The sequence below is a fragment of the Plectropomus leopardus genome, chromosome 1 (assembly GCF_026936395.1).
Source record: "Plectropomus leopardus strain MGB_pleo_1.0 chromosome 1, ASM2693639v1, whole genome shotgun sequence".
Taxonomy (NCBI): domain Eukaryota; kingdom Metazoa; phylum Chordata; class Actinopteri; order Perciformes; family Serranidae; genus Plectropomus; species Plectropomus leopardus.
The window spans coordinates 9,520,281-9,541,895 of NC_142176.1; the positions used below are offsets into that span (position 1 = coordinate 9,520,281).

At 37.7% G+C, this 21,615-nt stretch overlaps 1 protein-coding gene across 4 annotated transcripts; it reads right to left on the minus strand.

The window, feature by feature from the left end:
* Window positions 1–646: 646 nt before the first annotated feature.
* Window positions 647–20,219, minus strand: LOC121946628 (troponin T, fast skeletal muscle isoforms-like). 4 transcript variants are annotated; one of them, XM_042491294.2, is made up of 15 exons: window positions 20,073–20,219; window positions 14,390–14,429; window positions 14,242–14,255; window positions 11,865–12,011; window positions 6,364–6,381; window positions 6,093–6,113; window positions 5,406–5,424; window positions 5,252–5,297; window positions 4,179–4,295; window positions 3,934–4,011; window positions 3,608–3,721; window positions 3,393–3,502; window positions 2,387–2,477; window positions 1,774–1,814; window positions 647–861 (listed from the first exon to the last, which is right to left on the minus strand). In XM_042491294.2, exons 2-15 carry the CDS (start codon window positions 14,407–14,409, stop codon window positions 825–827), a joined length of 873 nt encoding a protein of 290 aa, XP_042347228.1. In that variant the 5' UTR covers window positions 14,410–14,429; window positions 20,073–20,219; the 3' UTR covers window positions 647–824. The 4 variants fall into 4 exon arrangements, with proteins under 4 accessions (XP_042347228.1, XP_087929872.1, XP_087929907.1 ...); XM_088073746.1 differs by lacking the exon at window positions 6,093–6,113 and having other exon boundaries at window positions 20,073–20,218; XM_088073781.1 differs by lacking the exons at window positions 6,093–6,113; window positions 6,364–6,381.
* Between the last annotated feature and the right edge of the window lie 1,396 nt (window positions 20,220–21,615).

Here is a 21,615-nt window from a genome sequence, read left to right on the forward strand (position 1 = left end):
GCCTCAGACAGACAGGTGACAGCAGGCAAACCTGCAGCTTCCTCTATAATGCAGCTGCTGATTTGTCTCCCTCCCTGTTCTTTTCTCAAACTGTTTAGGACTTTGTTACTTTTTCTTTTACTCAAATGTGACTTGAAGTTAAACAAAGTACAAAACTGACAATTAAAATGTAAGTAAAATTACTGGTTAAGTAATAATAATTATTGAAAAGTAGGGCTACAAGTCAACTAAATCTAAACTGTAATTTGTGACTTTCAACCTACATTATTACATTTCCAATGAAGTTGTGAGGAAGCAGACTTAATTAACAGAAATATATTATCAATTCAATGTTATAATAAAAATGTAAGTATATGTATATTGTTTATATAATATATATAAACAACAAAAAAACGTAGTGATGATGTTAAGATGAATAGTTAAAAAACTAAGTACTTTAGGCTATACTTTGTATAGGCAACATTTACAGTGCATAAATACTTCTGACATGTAACTCTGACCTTTATTGTTTTGTGTTTGAATTTTCCTGCATTAACCTGCTGTTTATTTACACAAAGCTGGAGCAGACTGAGGGAGGGTCAATTATTCTAGCATTTTTACTCTCTTTTATCTCTCTTTCATTATTATTTTACACAGACACAGTGAGGACATTTCAATTTTTTCTTTATTGAAGCTAAATTCATTCAGAAAACCATTTCATTCAAGCAGACGTCCAGTTGTTCAGGAGCTCCAGGTGTCTACAGGGTCTGAGCCGCTGTTGCAGCTGAGGTGAGGCCCCTCCTGTCCGGCTGACCGCATAGATCTGACCCTCACTTAGCACCCGCTCACTTCCTGCGGCGCGAGTGGGCTCCCTTCTTGCTGCTGCAAAGCGCAAAGTGCAAAACAGAGTCAGAGGTGCACAGTCATCCTTCATGGCAGTTTGAAAATAAATATTTTAGGAAAGATACTGTAGATAGATAGATAGATAATTAAGCTACAGCCCCATCTACTGTCCAGACATGGGACTACTAGTTAAAACCTACATTTAATATTATTAAAATATCTAAATAATAATAAAATGATTAAACAGTGTAGAGTAAGCTATAATCCGTAATCAGGATCAAATCATGACAAACTGATGTCGTATCTAAGGTGGACTTTTCAGATAAACAAACAATAATTAATTGTATTTAGTGGTAGAATTAAATTAAGTAGGCCCTTTAGTAATATGCTTAAGTACAATTTTCAAATACCGAGTATATACATTTTTACTTTTACTCTAATACATTTATTTTAAAGCTTTAGTTGGTGTTCAGTTTTGAATCATTAATACAAAAACAGCTATAAATCTGACTAATAAATGTTGACGTATTGTTATAGATTAAATTAAACTACAAGACATTAATATGAGCTCCTCCTTTACCAGTTGCAACAGTTTTGGTACTTTGATTATACTTTGACATAAATACATTTATACTTTCACTTGAGTAAGATTTTGAATGTAACAGAGTATTTTAAAACTGCAGTAGTAGCTGCAGTATAATGTATGAAATTATAATGTAGCCTAGACAATAATTACTGTATTACTAAATATATGCAAGATTTTTTTTTAAAAGAAAAGCTCTAATAATTTTAACTTAAGTATCAACATTACACAGAATGTGTAAGTTGAGATTTGAAGTTTAATTGTTTTGTCATTTTCCACTGAGAACAAACTGTATGTGCACTCAAAGACATAATATGAATACTTTTTATGTTTTTCCACTTTGTTTCTGTTTCTTTGCATTTACTTACTGTTTCTGCAGCTCATCGATGCGGTTTCTGAGAGAGACCACCTGAAAGACAAACAGCTGTTTGACAGCGATCTCACCTGCACACCTTCAGGACTCTGAGATTCTCTGTTTGAAGCTGCACAACATTAAAATACCAGCAACTAAAACAACCTACAGTATCAAAACCGGGCATGTCCAGATGGTCCATAAAAAGTTTGGTTTGATTTTATTAGCACAGAGTTTCAGTAAGAAATTTACTCAAAAGGAAAAACACTATTTGAATATTTTCTTCTTTTTTCTTCTCTGATCCAATGGAAGGCTAACACCGACAGCTAAACAGTCAAAATGAAAGATTTTTGCTCATTTAATTTTAATTTTTCGTAGTCTTTGAAGCTGTATGTTGTCTTGTCTGTATTGAAACACGTTGGTCTGACAGTAAAGTTGTTCATCATACCACAAGTGTTACTGAACTCTTGTCCGTGTATCAAGAAGGTGAAGTTGAGCCAGAAACTGAACTCTGCCTCACCTGAACGCCATCAGTGGACCAAACTATCTGTCCCACCAGAGAAGAAACATCCTCATATAGGAAAACTGATTTTGGGATTGAGATTGTTTTGCAGCATTTCTTTACTGACCTCATATCTCTGTCTCTTGAGCTTTTCACAGTAGTCATATTTCATTGCCTCCAGGCTGTGCAGCCACTCCCACAGCTCCTTTGCTTTTTCCCTGAAAATCACAAACAAGGAACTAAACATTCAATGAACAAACTTCCGCAGTAAAGCAGCTAAAAATAATATGCTGCTTGCTTTCCTGGGAATGAGAGCTGCAGCCAGAGCAAGATCAATCATATTACTTACATGTCATATATTGTTATTTGTAGAATAAGTAACTCAGAAATGTTACACAATTTGTACGCGATATTTACTGCACATGCTTTTGGACAGTTATTTTTTCTTCTTTATATCCAAAGGTTTTGATCACAGGGTGAATATCTGTATTTGAATAGATAAAGGAGCATATCAATGCTTAAGACTGCATTGATGAGACATTCAGAGCCGTAGAAAAGTTAAATATATATTTATATATATTAACAGTGCGAAAAAGTTGATATGAACAGATTTTCTCACTCCTTTTCTTCGTTATTTTTTGTTTGGGGAAAAGCATGTGTCATGTTTCAGGACTACAGTTTCTTTAATGTTTAAGGGCATGCAAACAGGAAGCATTATGTCACAAAAGAGTCAGTGAGTTACTATTTAAGCCTTACTTTGTTTACATTTTGGCAAACTGGCATCATTAAAATTATGCCAAATTAATTAACACTTCCTGCTTGCACTGTGCCCACAGATGTACATACAGATATCACAGTATTATGTTATGAGGAGTGTTTGTTTACTGGTGTGAAACTTTGTATTATGCAGCCAATTTGTTCTCATCTGCTTTTATATTTGTGTGGGCAAACAATAAAGAAAATGCTGGTGTGTAGGTGTGGGGTTCCTAACTGTTTTGTAATATTAATCTGCTCTTCATACATTTATATTATGACTGGTCCCAAAAACACAGTTAATGAGCGCTCTCTGTGGTGTCAGTATGATCCAGACTGTGACTTGTCTTCTTGTCTTCTTGCTTCATCCTGTGGGTTACCTCAGCTTGTCATCGCTGAAATCGTCAACGTTCAGAGGTTTGCATCTCTCTGCCATGATCTTCTTCTTCTTTTCTCTTTCAGTCTGCTTTTTGCCTCTCTTGCTCTCAACCTAGAAAACTCAGACTAGTTAAACATCAGGTCCTCACAAACACACAAAAACATGTGGCAAGATCTGAAATAACAACAAAAAAATAAGAAAAGAACTGAAATTGACCTTCTGCAGGTGGCTGCTGTAGCCTGATCCCATGTTGCTCAGTGCTATCTTCTTCTTGGCTTCATCCTCAGCCTTCCTGTGGGCATCGGCTTCCTCCTTCCTCATACGCTCGGCCTGAAAAATGTATTTCATGATACCACAATTTGACAGCATGACAAGTGAAAAGACAAAGGTTTTGTTGGCTTTATTTTTCCCCTTTTGCCAGTTTGACCACAAAAAAATCTAAAGAGTAAAATAACAGCATCTGAAAATCTCTTTTCTCCACTCTGCCATCACTGCTGGGTGAAAAAAAGACTAAAGTTACAGACTGAGGGGTGTGAACGTACCTCTCGTCTGGCCTGGCGCTCTTTATCCTTCTCAGCACGAATCCTCTGCTGCTCGGCTCGCTCAGCACGACGCTTCTCCTGAAGACACAAATAAAACATTATGCTGCCGTTCTTTCTGCCATGATATGAGCAGAAATCAAGCAAAGTAGGTGTATTTCCACACATCTGTGAACTTTAAAATTATCATTAGATTAAAAAAACCAATGCAGGTTTTTTCAGGATTTGCTATTTGGCTAAAATCTCACAATTCTCTCTTTGAGAAAGATGAGCTCCTCCTCCTCCTTCTTCCTGCACTCAAAGTGAGCGTCAATCAGCGACTGCAGCTCAATCAGGTCTTTGTTTTGACGTTTCTTTTGAATGTCCTGCGAGAGGGCGACAAGAGACAAAAGTCACTAACAGACAGTACAGATGTTGCTGGCTTCAAACCCTCACTGATTAAAAAAATGTGTCTTCTGTAAGTGAACAACACTCATAATACTGAGCTAGAGATGATGAGCGCAGTTTTCAACAGAAGGTTTTTAGTTAAATGTCCTTTTGTGGCTATAGTGCTCTTAGTGAATATTAACAAAAGCACTGGTAAGAAAAGCACATATATTGCATTTGCTCCTCTAAAGCAGATGTCGTAAACATACGTGGTCCAGCCCAAACCTACTGGTGATTCTTTCTTTCTTTTTTTTTTTTAAATTTATGGTAGCCTTATTTTTGAAGCCATTTGAGATAATACAATACCTTAAGAATCTGTACATCATTTAGGAACAATATGATGAATGCCAAAGGAAAAAAATCATCATGTAGACACACATCCTATGTCGTATCTTGTTATTCTCAAGCTCATTCTAGTATAACAGTATAACATAACAAATGCAGTCTGATGTTGAGCTTTTTTTAAAGTTACATATATAACATAGGCAGGGTAGGGATTTGATGTAAACAGCATTACTTATTCCTCTTTTTCTCACAAATTAGCTTGTGTATGTTGGTTTTCTAAGTGCAAGAAAATCTGTTAAAAGCAAGGAATAAACTCCTTTCCCATTGCCAGTAGAGCAGAGCCATGTACACGGCCCTACAGCATGAGTACGTCTTTCTGTTTTGTTTTATTTTCCTGTGTGTCACATTCGACATCACGATCAGACCGGAAAACAGGTTAGTAAACAGCAGTGGTGGACAAAGAACATAACTCTGTTACTTAAGTAGTTTGGGGTTCGGTGTCTTGCCCTTGGACTTGTGGACAGGAGGAGCCGACGACATGAGACGAAGCCTACTCATTCATGCGTCATTACCTCAAGAGACATCAGTCAACAAAATCAAGTCAACTCACATCAAAGTCCACTTTCTCTCCATCAGGGATCTTTGGAGCAGAGGGTCTGTTGAAGGAAATATCATTCGAATTATTACAAAATTAACTTAAAGGTGCAAGCATAGTGAAAACATGACGTATCAGCAACAGATGAAAGATGAATAAATGTACTCACTTGAACTTCGGCTTCTCCTCTGTTTATTTTTTTCAGTGTCGAATGAGCAACAGGGAGAGAAAGCAGAGATCAAAGTGTTAGAAACATGAATATGGAGAGAGAAAAAGACTAAAAGTCTGCTAGTTAATCAGGGGGGAGATCCATGTGGACAAACTGAGTTACGCCTAAGGGCTGCAAGTTGTTTCACACCTCCAGTAAATCAAAGTAATTTAAGTAAGTCTCTATTTAACAACACTTGTCATCACGAGTGGCCAAATTCTTGTGTGTTAGCCTCAGTTTTGAGTGCTGTAAGTAAACAGTGCTACCTGACGTTTCTATTTATTATTTGTTAATTTGTTGTGCATTAGTTTGTAAATCAAACCAATAGAATCGAGACATCTGAGATGCTAATCAGGATCAGTACGGTGTGTGCCATAAATCACCACATTAACTATTTAATAGTTCTGTTCATACGTCATCGCACACTTTTCACAACAGGGAGTTTGACACTGTAGTTACTGTTAATTAATGTGCATGGTAACAAAAAGAGGAAATAACACAGGTGGGATTTTAACAGGAACAGATAAAGTTTGTGATTAGCTTTTTAATTTTTTTTTATGGGACCCTCACACTAACGAAAAACAACAGTCAACACGGGGAGAAAAACGCAAGCAAGGCAACAGTGACTCAGCAGGTAATACAAACTACCATCTTGATCTCCCTCGTCCACTGGCAGGACACATTCATGCAAAAAGAGAGAAGAAGCAGAGATGAGCAGTGGGGCCCTGTAACCATGACTCAGCATTTCTGAATCCTTCCCCCCTGTTTCTCAATATCATGAAAACAATCTGATTAATGCTGCCTTTCTCTCAAGGACGATCAGTGAAATAAACTTTATGTTGTTGATGTGTGGAAGGTGTGGGGGAGTCCCTGGCCGACGGGGAAACAGAACAACAGAGAAGAAAACAAATCAACATACCTTCCTCTTCATAGGCGTCTGCATGCAGCAAGCGTCCAAAGCAAGAGCAGAACAGAAATCATTAGTGGTCGGACTGGTCAGCCTGCTCCTGTCCTCTTTACGATGCACAGCTTATGAAGCACATTTACCAAATTGGGGTGTTCAAACTCTTAATGTACAGGCAGTGGCCGCCACTGCAGAAGTCCCATGGCTTTTCATGTCCTGCATTAATCCTGCATTAACAGGCAACTTGCACTCTCCTAACATCCCTCAGGAAACTGCTGTTCCTTCTAACTGCAAAATAATCTAAATAACAGCTCCTTATTTCAATGTGATCGATCATCTTTACTTTGTAGTCTGAATACTTTGTATTCAGCCTTTTCAGCTGTTATCAGGTCATTAAATAGGCGTTATCAGAGGCTATAAGTGTCATACATATGGGTGAGAAGGGGCTTGCTACCCCTACTGCTAGGTTCAGATGGCCATTGTCGGGTCGTAAAATAGCTATTTATATATATTCTTAGATGGCGACCTGTTGTGGCTGTGATAATTATTATGGAGAGGAAGGCAGGAGGAAGTCTGATGAGGTAGTTTAAGGAGCACGAATGTCTGCATCAGGTGATTAAATACAGGACTTTCAGTCAGGAGAGTGAGGTTTGTGTCTCATGAAAAACTGAGAGATTACTGTTTTAATTGAACTATATTTGATATATTTTCCTAAATCTAACAACAAAGAGACAAAACTGATTATTTTATAACATTGGATATGAAGGTCTATTTAACAGTCTGATAACATCCTCTGAACCAAAGTGTGGCAGGCCCTTTGTAGCCCATATCTGTAAGACTAAAAACAACAGTGAATGGTCTCTTTTTTTCTTTTCTTTTGGTTTTGAAAAGGACATGCATAATCTATCGTTCCTCTTATGGCCTTTTGAGGCTGGCTACAGAAGCAAGTAAATCCCCATAGAGCCCCATGTTAAAATGACCAACTCTACAGCCGAAATAAACATGTTTACAGCCTGGTATACAGTAGTTTTGGTCTCTATAGCTAATTTTTCCCATTCGTGAGAACTGTATGTGGGTGAGTTTTTATGTTACTCCACCATTTACATTTCATTAAGGCTTAAAGTTACTCATAATTAAGTCTGGGCCACTTTGAGCGACAGGCCTTCTGCGGATAACTTCTCAGTCAGGTTCATCTCTATGCTCTGTTACATCTTTTAACTTTACTCTTTTAACATATGTCTCTAACCTCTGTATGTTTTATAATTTATTGCTCTGTAAAAAACTTTGAATTGCCCTGTTATATGAAATGTGCTGCACAAATAAAGCTTCCTTGCATTGCCTCCTCCACAACTTAAGCCTCTCGGGCCAAATATAGTCACTTTTGGCTGTATGGGTGATAATGTCACAGTAGCTATGTCCCGTTATTTTACACAGTGTGTGGTCATACCCCCAATTTGATTGGACATATGACTGTTTTTCATTTTGGCATTTATGATGATGTTTTTCATTTAATTTTGACACACTAAATGCATGAAATGGAAATACAAATTAGTGTGTAGCCCCGCCCCTCTCCCTTTTTTGTTAAATTTGGTTTTCATTTAGGCATCCTAAAACTTCCATACTAGTGGTCAGCAATTACTTAATGCAGATTCATTGTTTCTGTATGCAAGAAAGCAAAACTAGATTTTTCAAAACGGATACTGCCGAAGTAGCGGACAGTGAATTCTGGGACTTCTGCGGTGCCTCCAAATGTGCGACACTGTTTGCACAGGTCATTAAAACATTTGAACAAACAAAACTAAACTGAAACATTTCCATGGAAGACTTGAATAGTGAGGATGATTGCTTTGCATCACAACACCCCAATGTAAATGCTTTAGAGCAGTTTGTAGTCTCACTCTTCATCTACGCATGGAAAGAAAGATGCTAAACACAGAGTGAAGGGAGACAAAGAAGAAGCTTTTACATGACTGAAATTGCCCATCAGCCTTTCTGCTATGGCTTTGAGCATGAATTTGCCAAAATGCAGCAGTGGCAAAAGTCATTAACAACAAAATGAAACATGGATAGAAGGTGACAGATGAGACGGGGCAGTTGATTCATGTAAAAGCAGCTGATTTTCTTCTGCTCCCTTCCAACACTTATGTGCAAATATTGAAAAAACACACATCTGACACTGAGCAATAATGTTGGAAACAGGACAAAATGTTCCATTTGTTGTGTCAGCTAACACTGATGGTGATGTGATGTGATAACTGTGGACACTTTATGGAGCAAAGCCCAAATGTTTGCTGCAGTGCACTCAAAAATAAAAGGGTTCTTCGAGGAGCCCGAAGACACCGAAATACACTTTAGGGTTCTTCATGAGAACAAGACTAAAGTGTGACACACACTGGCCTTTTCATGCCACGCCGACCCGGGAAGCAAATGTGATAAAGCTGCTGCTTTTTGATGCGTGTTGGTGCTGGAGTGTGCGGATGTTGATGCTGCAGGTGTGCATGCTTACATAAAAAACAATGGGTATTAAAAAGGACAAATTAACTCCATTTGAATATATATCATAGTGGGAAAAGTATTATAGTTATGTACATAAAATATGGCACTTATACTTAAACCTAGTTTTATATTCTTTGTTTTTGTTTGATTTATGTTCTTTGTTTTTTGTTTGTTTGTTTGTTAGCTAAGATGTGGGAGGACAATCACTGACAATAACGCCACCTAGGAAATAGTAATTAAATGGTCAGTATCAAGAGATTAACAGTATTGTAAGAGTTACATATAGTGTGTATTTTATTCATATTTAACAGATTTCATTTAAATTGATCATGTAGGTTGAGCCCATTTGTTTGATCTCTGGAGTAACCTTGTGTTTCTGTGTGTTTTGTCATTAAGATTGTGGGTCAACACCTACTGTTTTTCTTTTGTATGGCGACATTTCCAAAAAAAAAAAAAACTACATAAAAAAATTGTAAAGTTGATTTGGGAAGTGTATATTGTACATATTGAGTAATCCAAATAAAGTCTTAGTGTTTGGATGTGTCTTACACTGCTGGTGTGTGTTGCCTCACGAGAAGCTGTAATATTCATAACAATGGAATAAATGAACATATTAACTTTGCTATTCTTCAACAGTCCGGCTATAATTGTATTTTGTCTACTGTATGCTGTATTTATATTTAAATGCTTTGTGTTGACTTGCCTCCCATTGCTGTTTCTTGGCCAGGTTATCATAGTAAATTTATCTGGTTAAATGAAGGTCAAATAAATAAATAAAACTTGTTTTGAGGGTGGTACAAGAAAATGGAGTTATGGTTATTCAAATAAAAAGGGTTTATCAAGTACGTGTGCAGCAAAAGGTCGTATCATTATGTGGCATGATGAAGAGAGGTTTTGCTTACAAAATAATAAATAAACTTGTGTCTGGAGTTGGTCTAAATTAATTAAAATGTTAAATCTGGCCTGACTTTGCAGCCTTGCTTCTGACCTTTGTTTAACAATGGTTGTAGCTTCTCTGCTCTGCTATGAGCGGGTTTAGCATACACTGGCAGCCAGTTTAAGCTGTCTGAACCATTAAGTTGGCCTTATTAGCTTCATTGTGTCTATGTTTAGCTCAACACGGACAAATCACTCCTGTGTTCGGAGAGGACGTGCTAAATTTAGCGATATAACATGTGGGTTTTGTGTTTGTTGTTTTGGTTTTTCCAATTTATTGATACCATCTGCTCCTACTGAGAATGCATCCTGACCTCTTTACTCACTCTGCAAATTCAAAACTTTTGTCATACTGGGCGGTTATGAAGAGAAGGTAGATCCAGTGGAAAGGGCTAAAGGGAAGCTAAAGGGGAACTTGATTAGTGAGCTGCAAAAATATCAAACCTAACAAGACATTTGAATCGTCAGATTTTTTATCTAGAACAAGTGGAAGAAAATCTGTCAGTGGAGTGTGATAATTCAGCACTGTAGCCTGATGTCTACTGCAGAGACTCTGAACAGGAGAATATCTCCACACACTGGCAGATTTCTATCACTGCATCAAGGAAAATAACTGTCAACACCAGTTTTAGTGTGATTAGAGTTTCTGCTCGTCTCTAGCACCTCCTTACAGTTTTAGATCATTTTTAAAAAAAGCACATCTACTCTGAAAAGTTCAGAATTATGAGTAAATTACTTAATATTAGGAGCAATAAGATGCGCATCAGCAGACTCATATTGTAGAAACTGAGTCATGGTTGGATTATTTAATGGGCTGAGTAGGCACAGGCCCAGAGGCCAAAAGTGTCAGGGGGCCATCTGGCCTTCACTCGCAAAATGTAAAATTAACACATACTGACCAGGAAGAGATTCAAAATGACAGAAAAAAGGGTGCAAAGCTCCTACTAAAAGACAGAAAATAATGACAATAACATGCAAAACAACCATAAAGACAGACAAAACAACTACAAGGAAACAAAATACAAGTACAAATATATATATTGCTATATTATATTATATTATATTACTGACTGAAAAAGTGACACCAAATTACCTCAAAGAGATGCAAACAACTCCAAAAATACAAAAAAACACACACCAGGAGACACAAAATTACCACAAAGAGACACAAAACAATGACATACAAAGACACCCAAAACAACCACAAGGACACATAAAGTGACTACAAAGTCACTACGCAAAACTACAATATTACCTCAAAGACACAAAAACAACTCTAGAAACGCACTAAACATTCACAAGTAGACACAAATGACAACAGAGTGAAAAAAATGAATTTCCCTTCTGGGTATTAATTAAGTATATTTAAAAAATGACTACAAGGAAACACAAAATGATAGAAAAGACACAAATTTACCTCAAACAAAACCAAACAACTCCAAAAACACACAAAACAATCATATGGAGACACAAAATGACAACACGACAAAAATACAAAAAAGTCGCAAAATTATCTCAAAGAAACACAAAACAATTACGAGGAGACGCACAATGACCACTAAAACACCACAAAGTCTGTGTGTCTGGCTCGTACGTAGGAAAAGTGGTGGGGCCCTTCACATATCTGTGCCCAGGGGCCCCATTGTCTCATAATCCGCCCATGATCTGAGTCCTGGGTCATGAGGATGGGCCTAACATAAAGAATGCATTTCTAAAAACATTACTTTGAAGGACAAAATATAGAAATCCTAAGTGAAACTTTGCAAAACTTACTGACTGAACTAAATGGTTCGGGTTATTTATTTATTATCAGTGTGGGAATTGTATTGATTGTTATCATGAGTGTGACGGGGTTTTTGACATTAGAAATGTTAATTTCATTTAAAGATGTAGATTTTTTTATAAAGGAGGGACATAAAAGATGATTGAGCAAAAACTGAAATCACACCAACTGTCCATTGAGACTCGTGACTTGTCAGGCAGGATATGTTTTGCAGCGTGTTGATGCTGACAGGACCGTCTATGCTAGGGAGCAGAGTGCTGAATGTCCTGCAGAAGAACAGTGAACTGCCCATGCCACGTACCTTCCTCCTCATGAACCACCTGCTGCACCACCTCTGGCTCTGGTTCTGGCTCTGGTTCTGGTTCTGGTTCAGGCTCTACCTCTGGTTCTGCCTCTACCTGGGCCTCCGCCTCAGGGGCTACTTCTACTTCTACTACCTCCTCCTGGGCTACGGGCACGCAGCATGCACCAAACCGCCGGGGAGAGGGAGGGTGTCGGAGAAGGCCGTTAATGAAGACCAAAGACATGACAAAAAGTGAGAGATTACTTTAGTTACAGAGAGGGTGGATGGATGAGCGAGTGACAGAGCTGCTGGAGAGAGAGAAACACATGATGATGAGAGGAAGCCAGTTGACCTTTCACACAGAAGCCATATTCAACTGTCGAACTGTGGAAAACTTCCCGCAGAGCTGTAACTTCAGTCCTGATGTTGTGTGTAGAGATGTATAACTCAAACGTATCTTAACGTGCAAATTCCAACTCTACTGACAGAATATGGAAGCAAAGATTATGTGCAATCGTTGAATTAAAACAATGGGAGTGAATGGTTTTCTTTCACTGTTAGAATATGTTTTTTCTATCGAGCTTTTATTACCATTTCAAGTTTTTACCTGCAGATTGTTTTAGTGGATTTGACAACACCTTTGGTGATTGTTGGTCACATCAAGGGTGTTTTCATACATTTCCCTTCTGAAAAATGTACTAAATTTACTGTGTTTCTGGGAGAAATACCACCAAGAAAAGTGTTTTTATATGTTACTTGTGTTCTCATCTATAATCACAACATTAAACACACTTTTCTGACTACAATTAAAAAGTTTAAAAATGCAGTGGTTGAAGTACTCAGATCTTTTACTTAAGCAAAAGTAGCTATAGCACAGTTTAAAAACAGTTACATACATACAAACATACATCAAAATTTGATTTTTTTGAATCATAATCTGGAAAGCAACTACTTACTAAAACTTCCACATAAGTGTAATTTAACAAAAAAATACAATATTTATCTCTGACACGTAGAGGTGAAGAGGTATAATGCAGCATAAAATGGAAGTACTCAAGTAAAGTACACGTACCTAAAGTACCAGTAGGCTGTATCCTGATTAAGACCTTCAAGGTCAAAAATTTGCATCATTACATTTTGAGGATACAGCAATATTCAGTGTGGAATCACCTTTGTCCTGCACCTGCACCCAACTGAAATGTGCTAATTTCCACCTTTTTCTTTTATTTTTTAATATAATCTTTTGAACACTCATGTGTTCAGTCATCACTGAGTCTCTGTCACTGGAAATAACTCCAGTTTTATGAGTCGTCCAGGTAGTTTTCCATCTCCACTGTTAGAAATATAGCCGTTGTGTGAATGAGGTCAACGACAGCTGCATTGATGTGACATCAACAGATGACAATGTAAACATGTCACATGTTGAGAAAATAAATGCAGAGAGCGCAGGAGCTCACTCACATTTTTTTTCTCTAACATGTGATTCAAAACATCACTCAGTTCGGAAAAGTCACCCTTTACTTGGAAGTGTTTGACTGACAGTCGTGAGTTAGTTCGCTTTTTACCTACCAGAAGATAAACGTCTTTTCTGCACAGACAATTAGATATTAAATAACTGCCCTCTTAAAAAGGCCTTCACTGATTAACCTAAAAATATATTTTAATGAAACTGGGGGGAAATAAAGCAACAAGATAAATCTGATCTGTTTAACTTTGATAACCTAATAAAGAGATATGAAGTGTCACAGTTTAGCTTTGCATTTAGGAAATCCTACTATGACTCAAATTAAATCTGTGCAGATGTTCGGACATCTTGTACGAAAAGCAGGTGTCAGAGTCAAACACTTCAAGTTAAGGGTGAAATCAGGCAGCTGACAAATTAGTGCAATGTAAAGAAAAAGAGTTTTAAATGGAATCGATTCAGTCGTCTTTACCTTCCTCCTCTTCAGTTTGGGAAAAGAAAGTTGGGATAACAGAAACAAATATAACATGATGTCATTTGATATAAATTACTTCAGTTTTAAAAAAGTCCAATTAAGTTTTTATGAAATAATTGTGACATTTTTTAAAAATGTAAATCCAAATGCATTCAAAACGTGGTAAAAATGAATTCATATACAGTATGTTAGCAGTGTATTTGAGGCATATTTCGAATATATCATGAGAAATAAAATTAATTATCCTTAAAATAACAAATTCACATCCAAGTCTGTGTGGACAAAATGCCTTTCAAAGTTAGTAAAAAAAAAACTTGAAATAAAAAATAGCAAATTATGTTTGTTTTATTTAAAGCATTTTTATGTCATAATTTTGAATAGTCATATAGCTTGGTTTTTTTTCATACATATAAGTTACATGCAAAAGAAATAAAACAAACTGAGTGGTTGTCACTTACCCTCGACCTGATCCCTGAAATATTAAAGAAGAGACATTTAAAATCAATCAGGCATGAAATCCCAGCTGACTTATCTTCATGAGTTTGTTGAAAGTTAAACGTGATAACACTACATCACACAGCAATGTGTGTTATTTTTGACACTTACAGATCCTCAGTGTCAGACATGGCGACAGCAAACTTCACACCTGAAGGAGAGGATGAAGAGTCTGATGAGTTTACAGTGTTGAAATAGCAGCAGAGAAACTGTCGGTATGAAAGGGTTAAGAGTTTGTTCCACACAGGCATCTGTCCTCTTGCAGAAATAAACTTCTCCAGTTCACTTTTTATTTTATATCAAACTGGAAATCTGTTTTTTTGATTAAATACTGATTAAAAAAAATACTTAATAACCTAAAAGAAATAGATTTTTACACTTTTTTGTAGAGTGAGATGATTGAAACCACGTTTTTAAATGACCCGTCTAACTCTTGGAGAGAAAGCCAATAAGCAAATTTCCCAAACTATTCCCTCAAAGACGGATTTGTACTTGGACCCCAATGATCTCAAACTATAAATCTGGTAAACCACATCTTAAAGATTCAACAGTTTATATCTCTCTTTCCAGTTCTGGGATGGTTTTGGATCCAGCTCTGGCAACATGTTTAGTTTTCTTTTGACTTTGGCCCTTATGATTCATACTGAATGAACAAATGATGCACCATCAAAGGGTCTGTTTACCAAAATAATAATTAGCAGACATCACTGTAAACAGTTTTCAGAGGAGCTTTTTCTTTTGCTATGAAATAGTTCAAATTAAGGTTGTGTTGGTTTACCCAATCTGACGCTTGACACTAAATAAGAGCGCTGTTCTTTGAAGAAATTGAGCATTTTGTCTCTACGTGAATTAGCGAACGGACCGCCTTTAAGTCATGTAGACAAACGGTCGCTCCAGAGTCTACTCTAAGCACTCGGACAAAGTATTTCTGAATTTGTACAGGCCTGCGACACCCACGTTGTCCTAAATCACTCACTTGTTCACTCATTCACTATATTTACACACTAAATATTTTTGATCAATAGTTAAGCAGAAAATTGAGATTTGGTACACTTATGAATAACTTACAAAATTAACTTAATCACTGACAGTTACTAAGACATATTTCATTGCTGGATTGTTTGCAAAAAGTACTTTCATGCCCATTGTGGATCATTTTAAGAGTCCTTTAGAGTGAGATAGGATTAGAATGAAATAGAAACAGAATTCAGTCACAAAAAATATTTAAGGGTATTTATAATGTACTATATGGAAAATAGGGAGTGATTTTGGACACAGATCCAAAGCTTTTCCGATGCTGTGAGTACCACAAAATAAATTCCATTCACCTCCGTGGGCCAGAAGACATTGTGATGTCGGAAAAGCACAGGTGTGAATAACAAAATTAACGATGGCTGAGTTAATAATAAAATTAACAATGGCTGAGTTCCACTTGGCTGTTTTGATTTCAGGTTCCTGGTATTGCGTGTGTTGGCTCACGTTCGCTCTCACAGGGACACCTGAATAGAACAAAGGCATCGTTTGAGTAGTTAATATTAACACGTGATTTTCCTACCACGAGAAGTCAAAATGTCTGCTGTCACACAGGACCGTCAGGAGGCAGATATCTCAACAGTTGGAAAAATCTGATGTGAAATAGTTGCATAATTAAATACAAAGAGATAGGAATAAAAATCTGTTTTTGTAGTTTTGGTGAAGCAACCCTCTAACACAAATTCACAAATTCAAACTATTCAACTTCAAGCACTCTCACACATTTCCAACACACGCTTCGCCCTCACCACTAAGCCCTTATCCCTCTGTTTTGCATGTTCATGTTTAGGGGTAGGGTGTCCAAATTCTTGTTGAGACAGAGGATTAGGGTGAAGTGTTCGGACTACATGGCCCTCCAAACGGAGTTTTTTTAGAGCCACACTTCAAACCCACATATGTATTTTCTTTGTTACTACAGATTTAAAAATTACAATAACCAGCGTATTATCTTAGTTTAATGTTGTTTCAATATATCGTGGGCTTTTTCTTTAAAACAAGCATAATAAAAAATAAAATCACTTCTGTGCAGATGTCTCAGTAACTATTAACTAGCCAGCTAGCGAACATTACATTGTTATTGTAGATTTGTGGATGACATTCCCACTTTCTGACATATTCCCATGTTACAGTCTCCCACTGATGGCAGATCACGCCCAAAGTTGGGGCACTTGTTACCACTCCACATAGTGGCCAGCAGTGGAATTACAACTCTTGAGCAGTGGTGCAGTGGTAGTTGATGAAGTGGGCGTACTATTGGGAACGATGGGTAGTTAACCGAGGAGGACGTGTGTATACTCTCCGATATGTTCTGATGGCTTTTCAGCTGATAGGTGGGTATACTGTAGTTATCCAGAAAAGTAAGACGGTATACCACATATACCCTCCACTACACTACCAAGTCCGCCATGTGTTGTGGTGGGGCCAAAAAAGACTTTTTGCCCATTGACTTATATGGCAAAGGAGATTTCCGTAAACCAGTGGATACATTTTTATTGAGCGTCACAATGCAAAATAACTCGTTTCGCAATCAGGTTTTGATCCACTTAGACCGATAACATTAAGAAATTCTAGAAGAGCCATAAGATTAAATCATTTTATCCCCATTTAAGTTAGCGGAGCACTAATCGAGAAGTAGCCAGCTCAGCCGGTGGTCTAAAGTGCACCTGCTCTTTGGGCCTGACGATGCTGAAGCATTGATCATCTGGGCAATTTCAAAATGCAGAAATTGAGCTTTCTTGTCTTCATGCACCCCTGTGCAACTTTCATAGAAATAAGCAGGGCTCAATCTCCAGTGCTGTATCCAGGTTTCATCATACATCCATGGTCTGGGCAGGGAGGGTAGGAGCACCGGTTGCTAACAATATCCTACAGAGCGCTGCTAGTTGCCTGGTAATGAAGCAGAGCTCTTTTTGATTTGATGACTTGTTTGATCGATTTGTAGCATGAAACTTGTTAACAAATCGCAAGCATCCTGACAACCTCAGAAAGATTTCCTGTGGCTGACGCAAGAGAGATCCAGTAATACTGTTTACATAATGCCTGAAAATGGATTATGTACGTGGCCTTGAAGGGTTTTCCCATTTCATAGGGGAAGTTCTTAACCATTATTCCTTGTAACTCTGTTGCGTGGGCTATGTGGCACTCCAAAACATAGGGTAGGGGTAAAAATAAGAAATGGGATTGGGCCCACTGTTGGCGCAGACAGCCAGTCAAGACTCGCATGATTTACACCGATGGCCTGGATTCCTGGATTCAACACCGGCTTTCACAGTTCATAAAGAAATGCCAGGCTCCTATAGATGGGAGATACCCCTCTAATCCGCCTAAGTTCTTGCTGACTGTGTGATGCGTCATTTTTCAGTCCAAATGGGAACAAGGAGGAGCTCTGTTGGAGACAATGTGGAAGGATTTCTGCTCACTGTATATTCTATATATCATATTTGATATATATAAAGTGTCTTTGGATGACTCCTTCACACTTAGCGGTGAGCACAGCTGCAGAGGACTCGGGGGATTAGTCCTGGATCATATTTCTACCCATCAGCTGAGGAACGGTGTCCAAATAGTTGCTTTAATCCCTCGGCTCGGTCCAGCGGGAGGATCCTCAGCGCTCAAACAGCCAATCGGCGTCCGCCTTCAGCAAACGAGCTCTTTGATCGACTTACAGCTGACAGCGGCCTCACCTCGGTGTGTCCAGCACACACTCAGTACATGCCGACACTTCAGCACGCTGTATATTTAGTGGATGGCCACTTCATTTCTTCAGTATGAGAACACTGAATGCTGCAAAGTGTTTCTGAGTCTTTCTGAAATTGAAACTTGGCGCTGAAATTGAAAGACTGAAGAAACAGGTGAGACCGTAGCGGAGAATCACATCCTGAGCCAATCCAGAGCAAATTTAGATTGAGATGGCAATATGAGATGAATTTAAAGGCCGATATATTGGTCTGGCGAAGGATGTGAAGTTCACTTCTGGGAATAAACAGACGTTATGTGTCATCACTATCTCAAAACTTCAGATCTACAAAATGCCGGCCTGGTTTTCAGGTCGCCTACGGTGGCTTCACTGGTGTTTTAAATTCAAGTTTAAAGTTCAGTATACTGACAAGAGGTTAAAGGAGGAGAATATGTATATACATGAATTTTTCAAAATTTATAAAAGAGAAAAAAAGAGGTCTAATTAAAACCAAAAATCTGACAATGCAGCGTCAGTGTGTCTCACAAATTTTCACGTGAAACATGGGAGAAAAAAAACACATTTACGATAACATTTGTGACGAGAAGTTACGCCAATTTTCAAGCAAAATATTGTCAAAAATATAACAAAAGTATATTAAAACAGATGTGTAGGAGAGCGAAAGCGGAAAAAAGCTTGCTTACAAACTCCCAAACAGTCAAAGTTGTGAAAAAACTATTTTTTTAAAACTTCAGGCAAAAATGTTCTGCCTGATATAGGTCTAATTCCTGAAACATCACAATAAAAACAGCATTTTTACAAGCTAGACAGTGTGTGAGAGTTTGTCTGCAAGGTGAGCTTCTCCAAGCAACCAGCTCTGTACCCTCAGATATAATGCTCTTATTGTGCTACATTAGAGCTTGAAGGCTCTGTCTGTATTTTGGGTTTTTTTTTTCTAGATTATTTTTTGGGCTTCACACGTTTCTCTTAAGCGTGGAAGGGGAGAAGGAACAGGAATGACGTGTAGCAAAGGGCCGAGTTTGGAATCAAATCGGCGGCTGTGTGGTGAGGACGTGGCCTCTGTGCATGGGGCGCCCGCTCTACCGACTGAGCTACGAGGCTCGCCATTATTTCTGAGTTCTGAGCTGTTTTAAGATACTGAGCTTCAAAGTTTTCATTCCAAATAACATAAATAATATGAAGCTTTTTGTTTTCTAGATAAATAGTCCAAAAATGTACATAACTTAAAGTAACACCTCAAATAATGTTTGTAAGTTGCCACAAAGTAAGAATTTATGAATAACTCAATTTTGACAAAAAATATCAGATAGAGCCTTATTAGGTGAAGAATTTGGACAGTTAAACAGGCCGCTATTTATATAATGTCAAATTTCAAAGCCAATGTGGCAAGTACACAATTTGGAGGTAAATGTGGACTTCCATTTAAGAATATTTAAAGATAATGCTGATGTGAGGGTAATAGTGATAAGAAACTAAATTAAAGAGTCACAAAACATAAAGTAATAGCTCCAATTCACAGCTGAGCACCTCAACACTACATAAAGTGAAGGTGCAAACTGTTCTAATTTCACAGATCATTTGGCAGTACATCACAGTACTTTATACGTCTTTGATGACCCAAATATACTCATCTTTCCTTCGAGAGTTCTTTAGTTTAACCCTGTCAGTTCAAATGATGATCTTTGACCTTTAAAGGTACATAAAGCGTATGGTTAGATTACATGAAGTGACATTTTTATGAATCACTTAAATCAATCTGGTCTCAAGACACTGGAGTCCTGCTCTCGAGCCGGGCTGTTAACCATCCCAAACATAAACTACACATGTTTGACATGCGGAGGAACATGTCCTCGACTATGTCAAAGTCCCTCCTGAGGTTACAGCCTGCAGAGTTGGAGAGAATTTTCTCTTTCAGCACTTGAAGCTCTTATTTCCTGCTGCTCACAAAAGCAACAAAATCTAAAAAAAACAGCGATTTTGGCTAAAGGGGAGACAAATAGTCAGAAACATGTATCAGGTAATGACGATTGATTTTGGGTTAGGTTAGGTCAGTGGTGGTCTTACCTCAGAGAGGGAGAGAAGCTCCTCGGACGATGAAGATGAAGGTCTGTAAGAATCTGCAGGCTCGGCTCAGAGAATAAGTCCTTGTGTTATAGTGATACTTGAGCTCATCAGGTCCTTATTGGCTGCGGGATGAGAGTGAGGTGTGTGTGTGCGTAGTGTTTATGTTTATGTGTGGAAAAGATGGGGACCGGCGGGGGGAGGCTGGCATGACCCTGGAGAAGGAGATGGATGAAATACTGTGGATGGAAGAGGAGGGCTCAGGTTTTGGAAAGGAGCAGCTGAGAAGCTTCTGTTGCTAAATTTACAGTGATAGAAGGCTGAGAGGGGGGGTTACACATCAGCTTGGCATCCAGACAATGGAGGGAAAGTGTGTGTGTGGGCGCGTGTGTGTCTGTGTGTGTGTGAGCATGAGCATGAGCATGTGTGTGTGTGTGTGTGTGTGTGTGTGTGTGAGTGCCACACACTTCATCAACCAGTCAGTCAATCAGTCAGTGCAGAGTAACAGAACATTAGAACAATAATAGAACAGAACTAAAAACACAATGCCCATCACTAATCAGTCAAATTGAATGTGATTCTTAGAGAAATACAAATAATTATTAATGAGATATTTACATATATAGCCTACTTTTTTCCAGGAAAAACTGCTCTCTTATATGTCAGGGTTTTATACCTAACAAGTCTGATTCAATAAACAATATTAAAATAAAAAGCAGACTTGTGGCCTGTCCTATAATTGCGTCGGCCTTAAAGTTTTCTGTAGTTCCCCCTCTGATGGATCTCAAACTTAGCTGCACCAGTTGGGATCAGTCTGATCGGGCAGTTTGAGGTGAGATGAATGAGGTAAGCGAAGAGAGCCATTTGCTGAAGGTGGGTTTAATAATACATTTAATATTAATTTAAAAAATCAAATTATTAGTTTCAATGTTTGTAAAGTTCAACTGCATTAGTATTTTCACTAGTGCTTGTTAGCCCTTTAAAACCAGAGCAAATTAGTTTGATTTCTTTAAAAAAAAAAAAAAAAAAAACATAGGGAGAATGCAATTAACAAGTCATCAAAATGTTTGTATTTCAAGCACTAAAGCAATGTTCAAACATGAACCAGTTTTAAAAAGATGTACAAGGATATGATACTTATGCAATACAAACACAGTCACCAGGTGTGTACAGGGATTACTGTGTAATTATTTATTTTGTTCTATTTTGTAGTATTATTTCCTTTTTTAATCTCTTCCCCTTTTTTCAAAAATAACAATGTAAATATGTTCACAAATAGTTATATATGGTTTATATAGTTTAAAGTTTATATATATAGCTATATATAGAGAGATTTTTCCTAATTTTTTTATATTTTCCTAGTCCTAGTTTAGTTCAAATTAGTTTTCCCAACTAATTTTGAGGTCATTTTCTTGTGTCCTTTTTCTAATTTCTAGAAATTTGTGGGACATTTTTTGCTAAGTTGGTCATCGCCCTTTCCATCATGTTTTTTCAAAGAAATCAAACCAATTTGCTCATGTTTCAAAGAGTTAAATAAATTGTGAAA